Source organism: Chinchilla lanigera, unplaced genomic scaffold, assembly GCF_000276665.1.
Source record: "Chinchilla lanigera isolate Chin_1 unplaced genomic scaffold, ChiLan1.0 scaffold00036, whole genome shotgun sequence".
Lineage (NCBI taxonomy): Eukaryota > Metazoa > Chordata > Mammalia > Rodentia > Chinchillidae > Chinchilla > Chinchilla lanigera.
This window is the reverse complement of record NW_004955437.1, coordinates 19569333-19592086: the sequence shown is the minus strand read 5'-3', so window position 1 is coordinate 19592086 and position 22754 is coordinate 19569333. Positions and strand designations below refer to the sequence as shown.

The 22754-nt window shown below is 53.2% G+C and overlaps 1 protein-coding gene across 1 annotated transcript in view; it reads left to right on the top strand.

Moving 5' to 3' along the window:
- Chst3 (carbohydrate (chondroitin 6) sulfotransferase 3) overlaps positions 1–22754 on the top strand; it is a gene marked incomplete in the record, with an annotated part of 42103 nt that overhangs the window by 13661 nt on the left and 5688 nt on the right. The window contains 1 exon segment of the mRNA XM_005390020.2: positions 22198–22432. Within this exon segment, the coding sequence (XP_005390077.1) occupies positions 22293–22432 (140 nt within the window).

Sequence of the window (22754 nt, the reverse complement as noted above, 5' to 3'; positions counted from 1 at the left end):
TGGCTTTGAGCTCACTTTGTAGCCCAGGCTGGCCTCTAACTCGCAACGATCCTCCTGCCTCAGCCTCCCGAGTGCTGGGATTACAGGCGTGCGACACCATGCCCAGCTGATATTCTAAATAGGTAGCAATCACCTTGAAGAGTCACCAACCCAACCCCCTACAGGAAAAGCCCCGATTCTGTATTCATGCCCATTTGCTATGTGACTCGCTTCCCCATTTGCCTGAACAGTTCTTATTGGCTAACCATAGTTTTGTCCCTCCTCATGCCCACCCTGTGATTTCCCATTTTTCCCACCACCTTGGACCCGCCTCACCTTGTGATTTTGCTCTGTAAAATCCCTGGAAAAGACGGGTTTCCTGGGCAACCCACTCGGGTCCATTTCTGTCTCTCTCTCTGATATTTCTTTCCCTCAATAAATATATTCTGCTCTTAACCTCCATTGCTCCTAAAATTCGTTCTTCGATTTTAGAGAACACGAACTTATTCCAGATATCGTTCAGGTTAGGAGTTTTTCTCTCCTATATCATAATCTGGAAAAGAATCTGGCCTAAACTGAGCAGAGGGATGCACACCTATAACACCAGCACTCAGGAGGCTGAGGCAAGAAGATGGATGCAAGCTTGAGGTCAGCCTGGGTTACACAGTGAGTTCAAGGCCAGCTTGCACTATATAATGAGACTCTGTCTCAAAAAGAAAAGAAACGAAAAGAAAAAAGAATTTGGCCTGGAAATGGCATCAGGGGCCCCTGTAGTGTCCAGCTCTGCCCAAGGACTGTTATTATGTAATTGCCTGTGATTAGACCCAACGCCTGAAGTCACCATTGGCTTCACTCACGCAAGCCAGGGGAGGCCCCACATCCCTCATCCTGTCCACCTCTGCCTCCTGCTGCTCTCAGAGCCAGGCCCAGCCTGTCTGTGCATCTCCTTTCATCCCTCTTTTTTTTTTTTTTTTTTTTTTGAGACAGGGTTTTACTACGTAGTCCTGCAGCTGGGCATGGTAGTGCACGCCTGTAATCCCAGCATCGGGAGGCTGAGGCAGGAGGATCATTGTGAGTTCGAGGCCAGCCTGGGCTACAAAGTGAGCTCAAGGCCAGCCTGAACTGCATAGTGAGACTGTCTCAAAAAGACAAAACAAACAACAACAACAAAAAAACTGCAGTGCAGGCTGGACTTGAACTCACTTTTGTTGTTGTTTTTTACTCACTTTATATGTTTCTTTATTTTTGTTTTTATGAGACAGTGTCTTGGCCATGTAGTTCAGACTGGCCTTGAACTCACTGTGTAGCCCAGGCTGGTCTCAAACTGCAGGCAGTTCTCCTGCCTCAGCCTACCAAGTGCTGAGATTCACAGGCATGCACCACCACGCCCAGGCTGGTTTAGAATTTGCAGCAATCCTCCTGCCTCAGCCTCTCAAACGCTGAGATTATAGGCGTGTGCCCAGCAAATATTAAATTCTTTTTTTTTTTCCATGGTGCTGGGGCTTTGTGCATGCAAGGCAAGGAGTCTACTACTGAGCCATATCCCGACCCCTATTGTCCTGCAGGGCAAGGGCCACCCCTGGGGCTCCAAGCCTGCTGGCAAGTGATCCAGCCCTTCCAGGCCGCCTTTTGGCCAGACTGCTCTTTCAGAGTCCTTGGGGCCTGGCTTATAAAAACGGCCCCCCACGCACTGGCTGTGAGCCACTTGGGGAGAAGGAGGTCTGTGGATAATGATGACCCTGCCTGCTCCTCAATTACTTTGCTCTGGGCCAGGCGGATGCAGTTTACAGGAGCAGTCCCGTTGCGGCTTCCTGGTGACCGCTTGAGATAGCACTGCTGCCACCACGGGCGAGGGAGGAGCGCAGCCAAGGCACACACAGAAGGAGGCTCAGCCGGGCAGGGAACCTCCACACGCCGCAGGCTCCCGACCCAACACCGCGCCCAGGCTTCCCAGCAGGGTGCCCCGGGCTCGGTGATGGCCTCTCCTTCCCCAGGCTTATCTAACCAGAGGGTGGCCATGCCTTCGACCCCCTGACTGCCATGGGGCAATTCCGGCTCACACACAGCTGGGGTGGGTCCAGTGCAGGAGTGCTGTAACGGGGCGGCCTGTGATGCGCGCAGGCCGGTCCTGTCACACCAGAGGACAGCTATCGTGCCCCTTCTCTGGGGAGTCTTTGGAGATGGCCTCAGGCGCCCCTTTCGGCACAGCCGGGTGATGGCTGTACCCCGGTTGCTTCCTAGTAGCACTCAGTGTCAAAGGGAAGCTCCTTGGACCCGAAAACATACAAGGAGTGATGGCAAAATAGGATGAATGCTTAAATTTTAAAAGTTGTTATAATAAAAGACATTGCCATGAATTCCCCTCAGGGTACTCACCCTTGCCACACTTATCCCATTGTTCTTGCCACTTTCTGAAGCAGTGCTGGAAGTCTATTTTCCTGAGAATCTTTACGAGATGTGTTAAAAAATACGGTGAATGCTGCTGCTAAGCGCCATCCAATGGGGCAGCTCATAAAACATGATAGTGTGTCCTTGTCCGCCTTATTCCCCGGGTCTGGGACCATGTGACTTCTGACTCTTCCCCAAAATTAAAATGACCATGGAAGGTAAATGATTTAAGTTGATGGAGGACATCCAGGCAGCCACAACAGTGCAACTAAAGACTCACGACAGAGGACTTCCAGAGCTGCTTCAGAAGGTGGCAAGAACAATGGGATAAGTGTGTTTAAGTGAGGGGGTGGTGGTGGGTGTTTGGGGGGGGGGTAATGGCAATATGTCTTTCACTGTAATATGTTTTAAAATTTAAACAACTGTATTTTTCCATCACGCCTTTACATGCCCTCTATTCTTTTCCTTCCTGCCTCCTGTCATCCTTCCTCCTCTCCTTACGTGTCTATTCAGTGCTCTCACGAGGTGAAACGTGATCACAGCGGTGCCAGGCAGAGATGAATGGTGGCCGGGAAGGAAGGTGCTGGGGGTGCGGGTGGGGAACCCTGTCCTTCACCATCCAGCCTCACGCTTCCAGCTGGGTGACCTTGTGCAGGACACTTAGCTTCCCTGAACCTGCCTCAGAGCCTCCCTGCATTTCTCATGGGGATAATGAAGGGGAGGGTGGTGGGAAGGATCCAGCCTCCCCACCGAGCTGGCATAATAGCAGGACACAAAAGGGCTTTCTAAGGAAGTGCAGGGACAGATGTGGGGGCAGGGACTCGTGCTGGGGCATGGATCGTGGATGGGACAGGATCCGGGACAGCTCTGGGGACACGTGGGGTTTGGGCTCAGCCTTAAGGGCTGGATGGAATTTGGGCGGCAGCCCCCTCCCTCCGGGCACTGCCGTCTGCCTGGAACTCCACACAGGGATGTGCTGTGAGCTTTGAACTTTTCTAAAGCAGTGACTTTGTTGTTTTAATCACGATAGATGCTGAGTATGCAGAATTGAGTACAATGGATAAGGGGGAGAATGCTACATGTCACCCCAGCCCCACCTCCCAGATGTCACCGGCTGGCTGTGTGGTCCATTTGACTCTAGACCCCTTCCCAGGCGCATACACTTTGTGTGTGTGTGTGTGTGTGTGTGTGTGTGTGTGTAGGACAGAAAGTTGTAGGCACATGGGGGAAACACACTGTTTGGTTTAACGTTAGGCCCAGACTGTAAAGAAGCCATCTGTCCTGAAAGCAGCCTTTCCCATCTGTCCCCTGACTGCCTGGCTGCATTGTAAAAGGGGTGGGTGAGTGAGTGTCACATCATGATCTTTAAAACCTCATTCAGCCCAGTGACCAAAGGGGAACCAGCCTCAATGAGTACATTCAGCTCTGAAAGAGTGGTTTTCAAACTTCTGGCCCAAAACCTCAGACACAGAACAAAAGTTGTGTGAAACCCGTATTTATCCTTATTACACATGAGGCACTGGCATTTTCTATTCTACACAGTACTGTTCTATTTCTAAAAAAAGAAGGAAAAGGAAAAGGAGAAGCTTGCCTGACCTACCAAGTGGTGGCACAGCCTTCAGGCTGGGAAGCCTCTCCCAGCACCCTGGTCCGCCCTGGCTGGTGGGCGGCAGGCCCACCTGCAGAGCCTTGGAAACCGCTTCCCCTCTGCAGCCCTCCTGTGACTCGGTGACGGGGCAGCCCCAGGATTTGCATTTCCACCAAGTTGCCAGGTGTCACTTGTGCTGTTGGCCTGGGGACCCCACTTTGGGATAGGCCGTCCCGGCACCTTCTTCAGGCTGTGTGTCCCATGCAAAGGCCCTGCTGGGCACTGGGTGGGGCGTGGCTCTCCTTGAACAGATGAGACTCGATGAGGAGGTGGCACTCGGTTTCCAAGGCGCCAGCCACCTTCCCTCCGTGACATCTTTGACACTAGGCTCCTGAAGTCCAGCTCACACTGCTCGTGTCAAGCGCTGAATGCAGAAAAGGCCTGCGGGGCAGGAGAGAGAGGCTGATGCCCGGCCCCGGGAGAGTGACCGCCCTCCCAAGCCCAGACCCAAGCCCACAGAGCATAAAGCGCTCCCAGCCTCTACAGCACTGTTCTAAAGGCAGGAAAGCTGCACTGACCCTTCGGATTTCACCTTGTTGTTTTTTAGGGGAAGCAGGTAGGTCACGCACGACTGCCCCGTGGCGGACTCCGTCCCCGCCGGCTTGCTGGGGTGGGGTCTGCTGGGGTCACTGGGTTTCCCCGGCTTCCCAGCTCTGGCCGGAACCCAGCCGCAGAAGTGGGCTGTCCACACTGCCTCGCTGCTCAGCCAAGGACCCAGCCCCCACCCCATCCTCGGCCCGGCCCGGCCCCTCCCTGCTCCCCCCAGCAGCCGGGCCAGCTGGGAGCAGCTCTGCGAGGGAGGAGAGCGCGAAGTGGGCACAGAGCCCCTCTGTTCCGGTAACAATGGCCCGTTGATGACAGGGCTCTGCCTGGCCTGGCCCCCTCGACCGGACTCTGGGGACGGGGAAGGGCTCCAGCCCCCCAGGCAGCCGTTTCTGGGTGTGAGGTTGACTGGGACGCCCAGCCTGTCTGCCCACAGAACCTCATTCTCCGGACTCTGGTGTAGCCGTGAGAGGCCCGTCCCCGCCCCTGCACCCCATCCCGCCCCATGGGCCCCAGGAGTGATTCAGTTCTGTCGGTGCGACAGGCACGTATTGAACAGCTCCTGGGCACGGAGCTTTGGTCCTAGCGACTGTGGGGAGTAATTAATAACTGCTAACGTGAACTCGGCGCTTTTACAGTCACCCCAGCCCGCCTGCTGGAGGTCACCAGGGACTTACAGAATTTCCCGTACACAGAACCCTCTTCCTCAGAATCCGAGGTGACTCTGGTCACTGATACGCTTTTAAAAATCGTCAAGGTAATTCTCATGGCCGTCTCCCTCCCTCCTCCCTCTCTTTCCTCCCCCTTCCCTTCCTTCCTTCCTTCCTTCCTCCCCCTTCCCTTCCTTCCTTCCTTCCTTCCTCCCCCTTCCCTTCCTTCCTTCCTTCCTTCCTCCCCCTTCCCTTCCTTCCTTCCTTCCTTCCTTCCTTCCTTCCTTCCTTCCTTCCTTCCTCCCTGCCTCCCTCCCTGTCTCTCTCTCTCAGACAAGGTTTTGCTATGTATTCCAGGATGCCTTTCATCTCACTATATAGCCCAGGCTGGCCTCAAACTCACAGCAATCTTCCTGCCTCAGCCTCTGCGAGTGCTGGGATTATAGGTGTATGTCATCCTGGCCTCCTATCAGACACTGCGCTAAGCTTTTAACTTACAGTGCCCCATTCAAGGAGGCAGTGTTTATGGGAGGCGGAAGAGGTGCATATTGACTCCCCATAACTAAATGCATGCCTCCCCTTATGTGATAGAAGGACTTTGCAAATGCAGTTAAGTTCAGGATTTTCAGAGAGGAGACCGTGCTGGGGTACCTGGGTGAGAGTACTTGTAAGGGGGAGGGAGGACATTCGGTACAGAACAGAGGTGTCTGAAGAGTGCATCGTGAGCCAGGTGCAGGTGGCCAGGCTGGGACTAGGGGAAGCAGGCAGCCTGCAGGACCTGGGAGCGCCCTGGGTTCCAGTCCCGGTCTGTCCTGTTCTGTCTGTGGATCTGCTGCTGCTGGTGGAGGCATCTGTAGGGAAGGAGCAGAGCCCAGCTGGGAAGACAAGGTGGGCTAGGCTGTCCCTGATGGAAGTATTGGCTGCTTGGCTTGGGAGGAATGGAAGCCCCTCTTTCCCCTACCTGAGGATGGTGCCTCCTCCCGAATTTCCTCTTTCCTCAACTAAGTTTCTCCTCAAGAAGCCCCACAGAGCCCAGGCGGGTGGCAGCCTCTGGTCTACAAAACGCCTAACTCAGTTAGTTCGTTCTTCTGGAATGAAGAATGAAGTTCATTCTTCAGAATGGCCCGGGAAGGCCATTTCTGCTCCATCTCATTACCCTGTGTCCAAGTCCACTTTGCTATTTTGCAAATATCTTTTAAACCCTGCCTACTGTCATTGATTGATTCATTGATTGATTCATTGGTGCTGGTGATTGATCCTAGGGCCTTCTCACTGAACTACATCCCCAGCCGTTTTTAGTCATTTTTTTTTCTCCCCTTTAATTAGCACCCCCACCAGGGATCGAGTCCAGGGCCTCATGCGTGCTAGACAAGCACCCCCAACCCCTTAATCACTGTTTCAAAATTCTGAGCTAGCCGGACATGGTGGTGCACACCTGTAATCCCAGCACTCAGAAGGCTGCAGCAACAGGATTGCCGCAAGTTCAAGGCCAGATTGGGCTATGTAGTTAGTTCAGGGGCAGCCTGAACTATACAGCAAGACCCTGTTTCAAAAAACAAAAACAAAAAAAATCTGAGCTAATAGTACGTGCACACTCACCTGTAAGCCCAGTACTCAGAGGCTGAGGCAGGAAGATCATTGCAAGTTTGAGACCAGCCTGGGCTACAAAGTGAGCTCAAGGCCAGTCTGAACTGCATAGTGAGACCCTGTCTCAAAAAGATTAAAAAAAAAGAAAGAAAGAAAGAAAGAAAGAAAGAAAGAAAGAAAGAAAGAAAGAAAGAAAAGAAATAATAAACAGGAGCTGGGTATGATGTCATGTGCCTGTAATGCCAGCACTCAGGAGGCTAGACAGGAGGGTCACTGAGAGTTTGAGGCCAGCCTGGGCTACATAGTGAGCTCAAGGCCAAGCTGAACTGTATAGTGAGACCCTGTCTCAAAAAACAAACAATGACAGCAACAAAGAAAGAAATAACAAGCGTCTACCAGGTATGGTGCGGCACATCTATAGTTCCAGCACTCTGGGAAGCTGAGGCAGGAGGATCATAAGTCCAAGCCCAGCCTGGGCAACTTAGCAAGACCCTGTCTCAAAAATAAAATAAAAAATTTTATTTTAATTTTAGTTTTTATTTTTTGGTCCAGTTCAGGCTGGACTTGAGCTCACTTTGTAGCCCAGGCTGGCCTTGAACTCCCAGTGAGCCTACTACCTCAGCCTCCTGAGTGCTGGGATTACAGACATGTGCCACCATGCCTGGCTAAAACAAAAAAATTTTAAAAGTCTGGGAATGTAGCTTAATGTAAAGGCACTGGATTCAATCCCTAGTACTGCAGAATAATAATAACAACAATGATGATGCATGAGGCTGGGAGTGTAGCTCAGTGGTAGAGCACTTGCCTGGCATGCATGAAGCCCTGGGTTCAATCCCCAGCAGTGGAGAAAAAAAAAGGAAAAGAAATACATGAACCCCTTACCCACTTTCCCCCGTGGTGACATCTTGCAGAACTCCAGTTGTAGCCAGGATGCAGTGCAAGCGGCTTCCTGGCCACGAGGACCTGTGGCCTTGCCCTTTAGTAGCACGCTGGCTGTGCTCCAGCTTCAGCCCTTGACAGTGTGGAGCTGTTCTCCTTTGCTGCACATCTGCCATTTGAAGAACGGCTGTACGTGGAATCACGCAGAATGTAACCTTTCGCAGTTGGCGTTCCCCCTCTGTGTAACTCCCTCCGGGTTCACCCACGTTGCGTTGTAGGTATCAATAGTTGTGCGTGCCAAGATGTCTTTTTCAGTGTGGAATAGAAGTCTATGCTATAGGAGTACTGATTTTATTTTGATTGATTGATTCATTGGTACCGGTGATCGATCCTAGGGCCTTCTCACTGAACTACATCCTCAACCCTTTCTAATTTTTTCTTTTTAATTTTATTTTTTTGGGGGTACCAGGAATCAAACTCAGGACCTTGTGCTTGCCAGGCAGACACTTATGCCCCTGAGCTATATCACCAGCCTTTTTTTTTTCTTTTGTTTGAGACAGGGTCTTGATCTGCAGTTCAGGCTGGCCTTGGGCTCAGTTTGTAACCCAGGCTGGTCTCGAACTCACAAGAATCCTCCTGCCTCAGCCTTATGAGTGCTGGGATCACAGGCATGCACCATGCCTGGTTGTTTTTGGGGTTTTTTTGAGACAGGGTCTTGCTAAATTGCTAAATTATCCAGGCTGGGCTGAAATGTTTGATCCTCCTGCCTCAGCCTCCCAGAGTGGTAGGATGACAGGCATGTACTGCCACACGCAGCCGAGAGCTGGTTTCAAGTGGATTCCCACATGGTCCCGGGAGCTCCCCAATATGTGCATCCGGGTGAAACAGGGAACGTGGACTCATTTTTCTGGTGCCCAGGCCCAGTCCGCGGGAGGCCTGGCGTCTCCCCAGCCTGCAGCCTTGCTGAGGCGCTAGTGTATGCATAGGCAGCAACTCCTGTCGTCTCCAGCATGCCCTGGGGTAGTGAGGTTGGGTGTTCCCAAATAGCAGCTCCCTCTGTGCAGAGCTCAAGCGGTGAGACAGCTGACTCCCAGACCTCTGCCTCCGCCTCAGGCCTCATCTCTCCTGTCCCAGGGCGGGCTACAGGTGACTCTTGTGGTCCTGGGTCGGCTCCGACAGCAGCAGCAGATGCATGTGGGGGAGACCCCTGTGCCCCACAGATCTGGGCCGGGTGGGGGACAGGCTCAGTGATGGGAACAGGAAGTGCTGGGCTCTGGTTCCTCTTTGTGTCATTGGAGTGAACCCCTGCCTGCCATCCACGGGGCCATGAAATGGGCTTTCGGCCGCTGTGGGCTGGCAGACTTCCCTAAAGGGCCTGGATTGTTTCCTGAGACAGGAGACACTCAGAAGCAGAGTGGGAAGAAGATGGAGCAAAAGCAGTGCTCCTCTCTGACCCTTACTTGAACACTGTCAGGGAGCAGAAAGGCTGTTTCCTTAAGAACATCAGTAATTTGGGTAGAGCAGGAATTGGGGATCCTGGGCCTAGGCGCTGAGAGTTCTGTACCAGTTACCTCAGAAATCCTGTTACGGGGCTGTGTACCCACAGTGACGGCTGAGGTCCCCCTTTAGCCCCGGCTTGTGTGTGCCTCTCTCAAGTGTGTTCAAATAGGTTACATCCACGGCATGTTTATTGCAAGCACACATTTCTGGTTGAAGGGTTGTTGTTAATTAATAAAGCTTACAGGAGCTCACAGATCAGTACAGAATTTTGTACTAATGAGCAAGACCAAAACAGAAACAATAAGACACTCCAGGAATGCGGGTGCGGAGGAGCGCTCTAGGGCTCAGAAGATCCCTTAGCATGTTCCTCCTAAAGCACCAGTAGTAGCAAATTTGTGACACATATGGCACCTCCTCCTCTTTCCTGCACACATGACAGACATCACTAGTCAACCACTGTATTCCTTGACGGAAAATAAGCTTGACCTCAGGATTATTCTCATCATAGTGTGGCAGGCTGCCAACACCAACCTGTTTTTTTGTTTTTTGGGGTTTTTTTTTTTTGTCTTTTTGAGACTGAACTCGCTATGCAGTTCAGGCTGGCCTTGAGCTCACTTTGTAGCCCAGGCTGACCTTGAACTTGCAACAATCCTTCTGCCTCAGCCTCCTGAGTGCTGGGATTACAGGCGTGCGCCACCATGCCCAGCCCCAACCTGTTGTTTTTTGCTCAGGGAGTGAAAACCATTTACTGTCTTCAGGTTAACAGCATCCTGTAGTTCAAGGTGCCAGAAACCTGGTACAGTCACCATCTAAAAGGTAATAAACATGATAACAATTCAAACAATAGGGTTGGTCGTAGTGGCAACCCAGCACTCAGTAGGCTGAGGAGGCTCACCTATGAGCTACATAGAAAGACCCTGTCTCAAAAACAAAACAAATCAAAAAACAAACAAAACAACAACAAAAAAACAAAATCAAGGCATAAGTTAAAATAGGTCCCAATTCTCACCCCACCCCCCAGTTCCCTCAATGACTTTTTTGTTTGTTTTTTTGTCTTTTTGAGACAAGGTCTCACTATGCAGCTCAGGCTGGCCTTGAGCTCACTTTGTAGCTCAGGCTGGTTTTGAACTTGCAATGATCCTCCTGCCTCAGCTGGCCAAGTGCTGGGATTACAGGCGTGCGCCACCACGCCCAGCTCCCTCACCGACTCTTGCCAGTTTGTTTCTGTCTCTAGAGATATCCCACACATGTGGCAACATTTGTGTCTGCACCCTTTTTCGTGCATTTGGTGGTACACCACAGATGCCTTTGTCCCTTGGTTTTATCACTCTGATCTTGATTAACCTTTCATATCAGCCTGTACAGACCTGCCTCTTTTTATTTTTTATCTTTTTTTTTTTTTTTTGGCTTCTTAATCATTAGAAAACTCACTGATAAATGTACCTACATGTATCAATTTATCTAACAGTCTGTTTTCCCCAGTTAACATGCATCAAGGTCATGGTCAGCCTTTGTGGTTATAGCTTACTTTGTGTGTGTTCCTATTGTAACCTGTGCAAACAGGCCTGCAGTATTAATTCCTAGAGTTAGACTTGCTGGGGCAAAGCGTATTTTCATCTGTGGGGCTGCTATATCAAAGTACCATAGACTGGGAAATTTTTTTTTTTTTTTTTGGTCTTTTTGGGACAGGGTCTCGCTATGGAGTTCAAACTGGCCTTGAGCTCACTTTGTATCCCGGGCTGGTCTCAAACTCCCAGTGATCCTCCTGCCTCAGCCTCCCAAGTGCTGGGATTACAGGTGTGCACCCCCATGCCCGGCTCAGACTGGGAAATTTATAAATAACAGAAACTTACTATGACAATTTTACAGTCCAAAGTTCAAGTTGGTAGCAGATTCCGTAGTAGTACATTGGGAGTTAGATTTCAACTTAAGAATTTTGGGGGGACGTATTTGGACTCTGGCAGAGTATGCATATCTTAAACTCTGATGTTTCAGCAAACTTTCCTTCAAAAAGAACTCCAAGAGCATGATGGGAGAATCTGATTAGCCAGGACAGGACAGGCTCTTCTGCAGGAACTATTAGAACCCGCATCTCAGTGGCTGAGCCCAGCAACGGCTTGTTTTGCCCTTGCGGCACATCTGAGCAGATTGAGTGACTGTCCGAGCAGCACCCAGGGGTCCTGCTCTTTCCATCTTCAATCGGGCCAGCTGGAACACGCGGCGAGGTGGGGACGACAGCCTCTGAGGAGTGAGTGGAGTCACTGTGGGGACCAGGCCTTGAGGGGCTCTTGTCACTCTCACCCCCATCCCGCTGCCCAGAACCAGTCACAGGGCCTCAGTTTAACTGCAGCAGGGGCCGGCAGTGTGGAAGGACACAGGGCACTTGATGGGCACCACAGCTACCAGCGAGTTCCCCAGAGCTTCACCGCATAGCGTAATCCCCCTGCTTTGTTCTTCACCAACTGAGTACAAGAAAAGAACCACTGCGTGGTTCCAGTGTGTACACCTCGCTTCTGTGGTCTCCACCTCTTCCTGCCCCTCAAGGCTCACGGCAGTTCATGCTCACGCTCAAGGCACACCTTAGTGGCCTTGCCCAAACTTTCCCCAAACCAAACATCTTTGTGGGAACCCTTCAGACTTTTTTCTTTTGGCTGATACTCATCAAAACACATCAAGGCCTGTGGGTAATAATATAAAATTAGCCGTGTCAAGATCTTTGCCAGCTGTGCTGTAGAATGGACTGGCAACAGTCTCTCTGCAGTTTCCCAGTTTGCTGTAACCTCAGCTCCTCTTCTCAATTGTGAAATCATGAGCTAAGCCCAGGGCAGAGCGGGATAAGAGATAAGAACTTTGCTGTTCTTTTCAACAAGTAAAATTTGTGCACACTTTGATTTTTTTTTTTTTTGGTCTTTTTTTTGGTCTGTTTGAGACAGGGTCTCACTATGCAGTTCAGGCTGGCCTTCAGCTCACTTTGTAGCCCAGGCTGGCCTCGAACTCACAGTGATCCTCCCACCTCAACCTCCCGAGTGCTGGGATAACAGGCGTACACCACCATGCCCAGCCAGATATCTTAATTATTTTTAACCTCACAATTTATGTGATCTATAGTGTTTGTTTAGTAAAGAACTTTATGGACCAGAGGCTTGAAAGCTGGAGATACAAGGCCTCTGTACTTGAAAGGAAGGTTTATGTAAGGAAGGGAGTGGAGAGAAGGAATTTGAGCTGGTGTCGAGGTATGTCACATAGTAGAACGCTGAAATGAGGCATGGTGAGGAATTCGTTTGATAGCCAAAGAACACCCTTTGCAGTTGGAAGGGAAAATAGCTTTCTTCTCCTATGCCAATTCTAGTGGATTATTGAGAAAGTGTATAAAGTTCACTCAGCCTCAGCTGGAAAGAAGTTGGTGATTGATTAGTGATGTCTGCCGCGGGTACCGGATGCTGAGTAGGAACATGTGTGCCTTGTATCTGCTGTCCCTGTGCTGAAGAAAGGGCCCTGAGTGGGCTGAACCACGGTCAGCAGGAGGATAAGGTTGGTCAAGGGCATCGCTAATCTGGGAGGCAGGAAACCCAGATTATAGTTTGGGTTTTGTCACCACCCAGTTTAAACTTGGGTCAAGCACCTCTTGGAGCCTACTTTGCTATAATGAAAAGTAGGAAGGATGGATTTAAAAACTTCCAAGGCTTTCTCAGTCCTGACATTGTGCATCGTTAGGGCAAAAGCCATGTTTTCTTTCGATTAATGAGGAAGGGTGCAGGACAGATTTCATCTGAACCTCTGAGAAAGAAACTCAGATGTGCACTGGGGAGGGAAAATGGAGGTTGAACAACCTAAGGTGAAAGTCCAAAATCTGAAACACTCCCAAATGTGACGCCGTCGATGCCAACGTGACACCACACATGGAAAATTCTACAAGGTGAAACTCTGTTTCATGCACAAAATTATTTTAAAAGTGCATACAATCACCTTTAGCCTACATACACATGGTGTGTGTGGGAGAGAAATGCATTGTATGTTTAGACTTGAGTGCCACCCCCAAGACACCTCATTAGGTACACGCAAACATTCCAAAATGGAGGTGACCCAGGCCCTCCCAAGAAAGGGTGTTCAACCTGGTCAACCGAAAGTGGAAAGCCAGGCTGCCTTGTGAGCCACTGGGGGGAGAAGGCTGGCTGTGGAATTTCTGGGACGCCAGCTGCGCCCGGGTCCAGGGCTGCGGTTCTGGGACAGGGACACGAGTTTGTCACCAGGCAAGGTGAGGGGCAGGATGAGATGCTCAGGGCCGAACTCCGCCTGGAGTCTGGCCGTGTGGTGGCTCTGCCTGAGGCACAGCTGGTGGTCAGGTCGGGCCACACCATCTTCTTTGTCCTGGTGTCTTAGGGGGCACTCGGACCCCTCATCCCGGTACTTACCACCACTGTGCAGGCCACCGAATCAGGGCCGCAGCAAACGCCCGCACCTCTTTGCACTCCTTAGGCTCGGGTGAGGCACCTCCCGGGCGTAGCTTCCCTGAACTCCTCAGGCCTGCTGTGTTCAGAAGGCACCGGCAGAGTGCAAATCTCAGAGATGGGAAACTGCACTCGGAGAGCTTCAGGTTCACAGGGCCTCAAAGACCCTAGGTGAAAGCAAGAACGCCCAAAGCTCCCCTAACTCAGGAGAGAAGCTCTGTTAACGTCGTCGCTGCGGACAGTCTCTCTCTGTGGGTTGATGTGTGCGCATGTGTGTTGTTTTTTGTTTGTTTTGAGACAGGGTCTCACTGTATAGTCCAGGCTGGCCTTGAACTTGCTATGCAGTTGAGGGTGCCCTGGAACTCGTGGCAATCCTCCTGTCTCAGCCTGTCTCAGCCTCCGAGTGCTGGGATTACAGGTATGCACCAACACGCCTGACTGCATATGCATGTGTGCGTGCATGTGCACACATCTTTTGTGTTTGTTTCTGTCTTTTTGAGACAAGGTCTCGCTATGCAGTTCAGGCTGGCCTTGAGCTCCTTTTGTAACCCAGGCTGGCCTCGAACTCACCATGATCCTCCTGCCTCAGCCTCGCAAGTGCTGGGATTACAGGTGTGCGCCACCACACCTGGCTGCACATCTTTTTTAAGGAACTGGACTGCAATGGTACCTATTAGTGTGTCCCAGTGTTTTGCTGCAGTGGGAGGGTGCCTTAGCTCTCTGCCTGCATTAACCAAGCGGTCAGTACTCTGTTCTCCCTGGGGACAGAAGACCAACTTGTGAGAGGTAACAGCTGCCCCTCCAGGACAGTGTAAGTCCATTCATCCGCCTCACAGATATTTACTGTGCCCTGACATGAGCCAGGCACTGTGCCAGGAAATGTGGGCAGCAGAGGACAGCTGCTGCCAAGGCAAGAACCAGGGGCCTTCCAGGCTCCTCTGTCCCCTTGCCTCCTGCCCATGGCACTGCTGTTATTTATTGCACTGGGTGAAAGCACGTAAAGTTTACCATTTCAAGTGCATAGTTCAGCGGCTTTAAGTTCATCCACATAATTTCGCAGCCATCACCACTGTCCATCTCCCGAGCTCCTTCCATCTTGCAAAATTGAAACCCGTTACACAAGCAAGCCTCCCGCCTCAGCCTCCCCAGTACCTGGGACTACAGGCTCTCCCTACATCCATGCATTTTTCATAATACTTCCTAAGCAGATTAGGTTTTAAGGTTATTACAGAGGCACAGTGTAGTTGTCAAAAACTCAAAAATGTAAGAGTGTAGAATAAAAAGCACTGTCCTGCATTAGCCCGGCCCTCGGGGTGGGGGAGCATTCTACTTGCTGTTTGTGCGCTGCGTTTCCAGGGCTGGGTGCACACCCTCCCGTGAATCTTGGCGTCCAGACTCCTGCCTGGGCCAGCTGAGTGGTGGGGGATATCCTGAGCACCGACCTCACCCGAGAGTGGAAAGCACTGAACGTCCCTCGCTGTGGACAGGGAGGCCGGCCTGTTTTCTGAGCCCCTGTGCAAAGTGACCACATCCACTGTGGGTACAGAAGGAGTATGCTCCCCACCAAATGGTGTCCAACGTGGCCCCACTAAAAGGAATATGGAGACTCAACTCAGGTTTTTTTTTTTGGAGGGTTTTTTTTTTTTTTGAGACAGGGTCTCCCTTTGCACCCCAGGCTGGCCTAGAACGCATAACAATCCTCCTGCCTCAGCCTGCTAAGTGCTGGGATTACAGGCAAGCGCCACCTTACCCAGCTTTCTGGGCAGGTTCTTCCAGGCTCTGGAGCAGTCTCAGCATCACACATCAGTTAGCTCATTTAACCTTACGGCAGCCCTGTGGAGTGAACACTGTAGCATCTCCATTTTACAGAGGAGGAAACAGGTTTGAGGACATACAGAAGTGACAGGGCTGGGATTTGAACCCAGTGAGTCTGGCCCTGGGTCCAGATGTCCAGGCAGTCTGGGCAGGTTCTTGACTCTTGTCCTGGAAAATAATTTTAGGACCTGTCAGTGAGAGGCAGATTCATTAAGGTGCATTGGAGAAACACACTCCCAGAGGAACAATGTGGGCGCTTGAAGGTTGAGGTGTACCTGGTCTAAGGCTGGGGCGTTTGTGTGCTCGGGGCCATCCTTACGATGAAGATCTAGGATGTTCATTCTTGTTATTTCTTTACTGAGTGTCTATTTCCTTAAGGTCAGGTTGCCCACTAGTGGGCTAAAGCAAAAGCTGACTTGGCTAAAATGGGAACTGTTGATATGTGCTTAAAGTTTAGTGATATGGTACTATACTTTTTTGTTTTTGTTTTTGTTTTTTTGCCTTTTTGAGACAGGGTCTCACTATGCAGTTCAGGCTGGCCTTGAGCTCACTTTGTAGCCCAGGCTGGTCTTGAACTCGAAACAATCCTCCTGCCTCAGCCTCCTGAGTGCTGGGAATACAGGCATGTTCCACCACGCCTGGCCTGGTACCATACTTTTTTTTATGGTACCATAGTCATACTTTTCTTTTTTTTTTTTTTTTTGGTCTTTTTGAGACAGGTTCTCGCTATGCAGTTCAGGCTGGCCTTGAGCTCACTTTCTAGCCCAGGCCGGTCTTGAACTTGCAATGATCCTCCTGCCTCAGCCTCCCAAGTGCTGGGATTGTAGACGCGCACCATCACTTGGCTGTCTTTGTTTTTTGAAAAAGGAAGTCTTTGCCCAGCGTGGTGGTAATCCCAGCATTTGGGAGGCTAAGGTGGGAGAAGCTCAGTGAGTTCAAGGCCAACCTGGGCTACATAGTCAAAGTCTCTCTCTCTCTCAAAAAAAGAAAAAAAAAAAGGAAGCCTTTGATGTAACTTTTGGAGTTTCCGGACATATGGTATCTTTAAGCTGTTTAGGAATTTAGGAGTGAGCAGTCTAGAAGGAAAACAGCCCTGGAGTAAGAGGATGTGGAGCTTTGGGTAACTCAGGATGAGCTACAGTGTTTCCAAAGTGGCAGCCTCCTGTCTCCTCTCCTTCTCTCCCTGCTATCCTGCCCCACTCCCACGGGCATACAAGGCCATGTCTGGAGCCCTTCCCTACCAGGGCCGGCCCTCAGCCCCACTGTCTACCTGTGCTTCTGGCCCCTGGTCCCACAGGGCCACAGACAGCCGCTGACATATAGGTGACAGACCTCCGCTTTTGGTGCTGCTACTGTCTCAGCCTGGCTGAGGCTGGACATAAGGGAGTGAGTGGTGGCTTCCTTTGAACTCAGGGTCTTTGCACTGAGCTACATTGCTGGTCCTTTTAGTTTTTTATTTTAAAGCAGAGTTTTGAAAAATTGCTAAGTTGCTCAGGTTGAGCTCAAACTTGCAATCCTTCTGTCTCAGCCTCCCAGAGTGCTGGGATGACAGGTGTGCACCATCAGCCTTGGCTAGGATGGGTTCATTCTTGGGAGGGGCAGCTGGCTCCCCGCCCCAATGTCAGATCCTAAGGTACTGTGGCAGCAGCCAGGCCTTCCCTTCTTCCCATCCTTGTTCCTTCATTTGTTTTTTTCAGCAGCCGCTAGGCGTTTATTCTGTCGGAACTAAGCTTGAGGTGGGGGTGTGGCCCTTCCATGCCGTCTCTGGATGTCCCCGGTTCCTCTCCCGGACTGGTCACCAGCTGTGCCCCTGCTCCCTACCCTACCCTGCCAGCAGCTTGGGGTGTCCCTGCCTGCCTCACATCTCTTCCTTGGGGACCCGGGGACATCTCAGAGCCCCGGTCCAGGTTCTGGGCACTATGGTGGGGTGGCTTCCTGGAGCCCCTAGAAGGCTCAGAGCCCCCCCCCAGCATGGGCGCGTCTGGCCTCGGAGCTGCTTCCCGCCAGCTCTTCCTGGCCGGGGCCCCTCTCTGTGCAGCCCCTCCTCCCGCCTGCCAGGAAAGGCTCTGAGCCGGGCCTGCTGAGTCCTGTCCCCCCTGCGCTCTTGGCCCCAGCAAGCGAGCGAGGGGAGTGGAGCTTTGCAGCCTGATGCAAGACCTGGCAAGGCCCGGCCTCTTATCAGGGCTCCCTCCCCGCCCCCTCCCTGGCTGTGCTGCTCACCCACCTTCCCTAGGGGCGGCCGGGCTGGGCAGCCGTCCACGTGGGGCCGTGCGAGGGGAAAGCTTGCTCTATGGCCGACTGAGGAGGCCCCGTGCCAAGTCCTGAAGGAGGCCGAGCAGAAGGACCCCTAGGGTAGAGCCGAGGGGAAGCGGGTGCCCGCTTGCAGCAGCTTGCAGGCCGGAGCCCGCTTTTCCTTCCACCTCCTTCCCTTTCTCCTGGGGCCCTTTCCTTCCGCGCAGTGGCACGCAGCTGTGAGGCGCTGGAAAGGTCTGCCCATAGCGCACCCAGCGCTGCAGGTGTCCGTCGCAGCGCCCCTGGCACAGGTCCCTGGCACACACCATAGTGTGCACGCACAGCGCCAGCTCCTAGCGTGTGCACATGGTCCACACACCCACGGGGCAGCTGTGGTTTCGTCTTCCTCTTGTCTTCTCTCTCTCTCTTTGTTTTTTGGGGGGAGGGTGTTGGGTGTTTTTGAGACAGGGTCCCATTATGTAGCCCAGGCCTCCCAAGTGCTGGGATTACAGGCTTGCACCACCCCACCTGGCCCTCCTCATATTTTCCACCAATCTGGACTGACTAAGCATCTTGCTTTGTGCAAAATGCTTTGGGAAGGGCATTCGTTCGTTCATTCAGTCATTCATTCATTTAATCATCAACAAGTAATTATGGCCAGGTGTGGTGGCGCACACCTGTAATCCCAGCACTTGGGAGGCTGAGGAGGGAGGATCTTTGTGAGTTCGAGACCAGCCTGAGCTACAAAGTGAGCTCAAGTCCAGCTTGAACTGCATAGTGGGACCCTGTCTCAAAAAGACAAAAAAAACACATAATTATGGAGTATCTGCTCTATGTGGAGCACAGTTCCTGGCTCTGGGAACAAAGGTGGAGCGGACATTCCTGTGGATGAAAGAGGCCCTGTCCATCCCGGGAGGAAATGAAGCAGGGTGCGGAGGGGAACGGGGTGAGGGAAGCTCACCGTGAAGCTGGTGGCCGGGAGGGACTCAGAGAAGGGGACCCGGAGCTGAGACCTGAATGTTAGGAGACCTAGGAGCTGCTGGAAGAGCCTCAGGGCAGGGACCAGCCTTGCTGAGGAGCAGCCTAGAGCCCCAGGCTGGAGGCAGCACAGCCCAGGGCCCAGTCAGATCAGCACTGGGGGCTGTGTGCCCAGGCAGGGAAAGTTCAGAGCAGGAGGTGGCTGGGAGTCCAGGAAAGACGAAACTGCTGCGAAGGACCGGGAGAGGTGAGCGGGTGGCGCTGCCATCGCCTAGGGAGAGGGTTCCTAGGGAGAGGCATTGAGCCCATGCAGGGTCCCAAAGAAGTGGCCGTGCGCAGCCAGTGGGACCTGCGGCCATTGCGGCAGGGAGGCACAGGCCAGACGGGGAGGCCAGCGTGGAGGGACGCAGAGGAGGATGACCCTTTGAGAGCTCTCGATCGATAGCTATCGTGACAACGCGTCCCAGCCCGGCGTTGGCTCCTGGTGGGTGGGCGGGTGCGGCTCCCTGGGTTCTTCGGTCCCTTGAGCGGCTCCTGCGTCCGCCGTGCCGGGGGCGGTGCGCTCTCGCCAGTTGGCGGTCGCCATGAGAGAACTCTGCCCTTGGGCTCCCCTGCCCGCCTCTGCTGTTTGCCCCCAGCAGGCAGAGCTGGGCTGGCAGCTGCCACTGGTCTGGCATCCTCCGAGTGTGGCCTCCACGGGCACCCAGGCCTTCCCTTGGGCTGTGGCACGACGGCAGCGGGAGGAGGCAAAGGCAGCAGGCGAGCCGGGCAGAGTTGCCCGTACGCTGAGGCTGGGGAGTTGGACGCACGGTCCCCCAGGGTCGCAGAAGCCCCAGCCGGCTCCTGGCACCACCTCTGGTGGAGGAGGTTCTTCGGGGCCTCAGCCAAGTGACCTGGCCTGGGCCCTGTCCCCCTCCTTCATGACCCTGTGGGCTCCTGCACCCATGTCCTTCTCCCACTTCCGGACTCTGGGGACCCCCCATGCTCCTCCTGGAATCCGCAGACCCCCTGTCCTGCCCCTTGGGCTCCGCAGCAAACCAGGAGCAGCCTGCCAGGGCCGGGGTGGAGCCAGGAGCCCACCTTGTTTCGAGCCAGCCGCTTTCCAGCCTCGGTGCTTCCTTTTAGGGCAATGCAGGGAAGGATCCTAGGAGCTCTGTATTGTTCTGGGGGTGCGGAGGCTGGGGCAGCAACTCAGAAATAGAACGTCTCTGGAAGGGAGGGGGAGGAGAAGCGTCATCAAGGCCACCCCACGCCTCAGTCTCCAAGTTGTTGGACCTAAGAAGGGAGAAGGCGGCTAGGCCACGCCCCCTGCCCCACCCGCCTTCTCGCGTATTTAACAAACACTGTCCAGCACCACATGTGTTCCTTTTCCGTGCAGTAAGCTTACGTGGTAGAGATGGCACTTTTCCTGCTACAGGGAACAAACTGAAGCCCAGAAAGGCTAAGTCACTTACAGAGGGGGTTGCACAGCATGGTAGTGACTCAGGAAGCGCTAGAATCCTGGGCTTCTGACTCCAGCGCCTCTGGTTTCCCCAACATCGTCAGGCGCTGGCAGCCCTCACCCGAGAGCTGGAGGGCAGAAAGTCAGGGTGTTAGCACCTCGCACCCCGCAGATGTGGTCCTAAGTCTCAGCCTCTGAATGAGGCAGGCAGCCTTGTGCCACACCTTGGGCTAAGTGGGGTGCACAGGGAACGGGGCCCCGTGGGCATTCCACACGGGCAGGGGCCACTCTTGGTCTGGGAAAAGGAGCCAGACAGCCAGCAGCTGGAGAGCCCCCTCCCTGTGTGTTATCAGGGGTCCTGGGCATCAAGAGGCTTGAGTGACTTGAGCTCCAGCGGGCCCGATGCTTGCTGCTGGAGGAACCTTGGGTGGGTGCCTTAGCTGCTCTCAACTCAGTCTTCTTGTCTGTCAGATGGGCCCATTGCTACCTCTAGGGCTTCAGTGAGGGGCTTGGTGTGGCACCGCTCAGGAAACGCCAGCCACCTGTCTCACTGCAGGAGCCATCGCATCCACACTGCGGTCCCGTGGGGCGCCAGCCATGCCTGCTTGCTCTGTTGTTCTCTGCTACGTGCTGGGGCCCAGGACAGAGGCTGCTTGAGTACCGGAAAAGGCCCAGGAGAGGGAAGAGGTCCCTTCCGCTGTCCTTCCTGGGTCCCCCGCCCACTCACACTCTGGAAGCTCCTCCAGCTCTCTGCACCTCCCCACCACCCGGGGACCTCCTTTCCCCACAGGGCATATTTTCTGGCAGTCCCCAAGGTGTAACAAGGGTACAGTCTATATCCCCCATCTGCATTTTTTTGGGGGTCTTTTTGAGACAGGGTCTCTCTATGCAGTTCAGGCTGGACTTGAACTCACTTTGTAGCCCAGGCTGGCCTTGAACTCGGCAATGATCCTCCTGCCTCAGCCTCCTGAGTGCTGGGATTACCGGTCTTTGTCACTACACGTGGCCCCCCCATCTGCATTTTCTCACACTTCTTTTTTTTTTTTGCCAAATGGGCTCACCTGCCTCAGAGGTCCGAAGCCTGTGATGCTTTGGCACCTCCTGGCACCCGACGACATGTGACAGTGTCCTGAGACGTTCTGATTGTCACAGTTGCATGGCGCTGTGCTGCTGGTGAGAGGACCTCGAAGAGGCCCAGGACACCCAGCATGATAGAATGGGCTTTCCAGCCTGAAGTGTCACCGTGCAGAGTTTGAGCCACCTTTCCCTTCAGCTCCTTCATCAGCACCCAGCGTCTGCACCGTACTTTTCAAAACCTCTGTTTTGTGAGTTATTCACATGAACTTTCATACATCCACCTCATATTTGTGGCCACCTAGTAAACCCTTGCAGGGATGCCCGCCGTTTTTTATGTAGTTGCCTTTAGTCTCTTGCTGTTATACACATTTCTGCCGCTAGGGGCATTCCGTCCTGTCTGAGTCACGTGTCACTTAGCAACGAGGGGATGCCTTCGAAATGCCACGCCAGGCTATCTTGTCCTGGTCCGAACGTCCCAGGGTACATTACATAAACCCAGCCCTGGTGGAGGGGCCACCCTCTCACCTTTTGTTCTCACATAGGGTGCTGTGGAATCCAGGGCCTCATGCACGCTGGGCAAGCACTCAACCACTGAGCTGCATCTCCGCCCTCTTCTTGGCCTCTTGATGCCCTCAGAGACCTGGTGAACATGAGACATACGAGGCTGTTGCCGACGTGCCATGCCACATTGCTTTAAAGTCAGGGTGCCCCAGCTCAGATAAAGACTTGCTTTGGTGTTCCTGTAAAAAACAGTAAGAAAGTCAGTTATCTGGCCCATGCCTGTCATCCCAGCACTTGAGAGGCTGAGGCAGGAGGATCACCACAAGTCTGAGGCAGCCTGAACTACATAGCAAGACTCTGTCTCACACCTCCCCCGAAAATACTCACCTCAAGTCCCCAGGGCATAGTCTGCCTTGAGAGTGGCCCTGGGGACCTGATGCTAGGTAGGGCTGGGACCCTAGAAGCTGAGTGGACAGGTGCCCTCTGTGCCTCATCCGCAGACCTGGCATCTGACTGTCAGTCTCTCCACAGGACGAGGGTGACCCCACCCGAAGAAGACGGGCTGGGGCCTGACGCTCCCGAGCTGAGTGCCCACCGCAGCCGGGAAGCCCTACCGCCCCAGGCCCATGGAGAAAAGACTCACTGTAGCCCAGGACTGCCGGGACTTTGTGCACAGCCTGAGGATGAGGAGCAGATACGCGCTTTTCCTGGCCTTCGTGGTCGTAGTTTTCGTCTTCATTGAAAAGGAGAATAAAATCATATCGAGGTGAGGGGCTCCGAACAAGGCTTCCTCTGCACAGTGGGGCAGCTGTGGACACAGGAGATTTTGGGGCTCCCTGTGGGCCTGCAGGGCAGCCGGGGACGGGGACAGAGACGGCTGCCCCGGGCTAGGAGCTCCGGAGAGCAAGACGCTTTACTTTTCTGAGTCTCTGGCCCGTCTTCTGCAGCTGTGGCTGATGTTGGGCTCTGCCTCGTTGGAAAGACTAACAGAGAAAACGCGAGGGGGTGTGGCCCAGTGCCCAGCAGGTGGCTGATGCCCGTATTTGCTGGCTGTGACTACATGTTATTGTTATTAATATTAATTAATT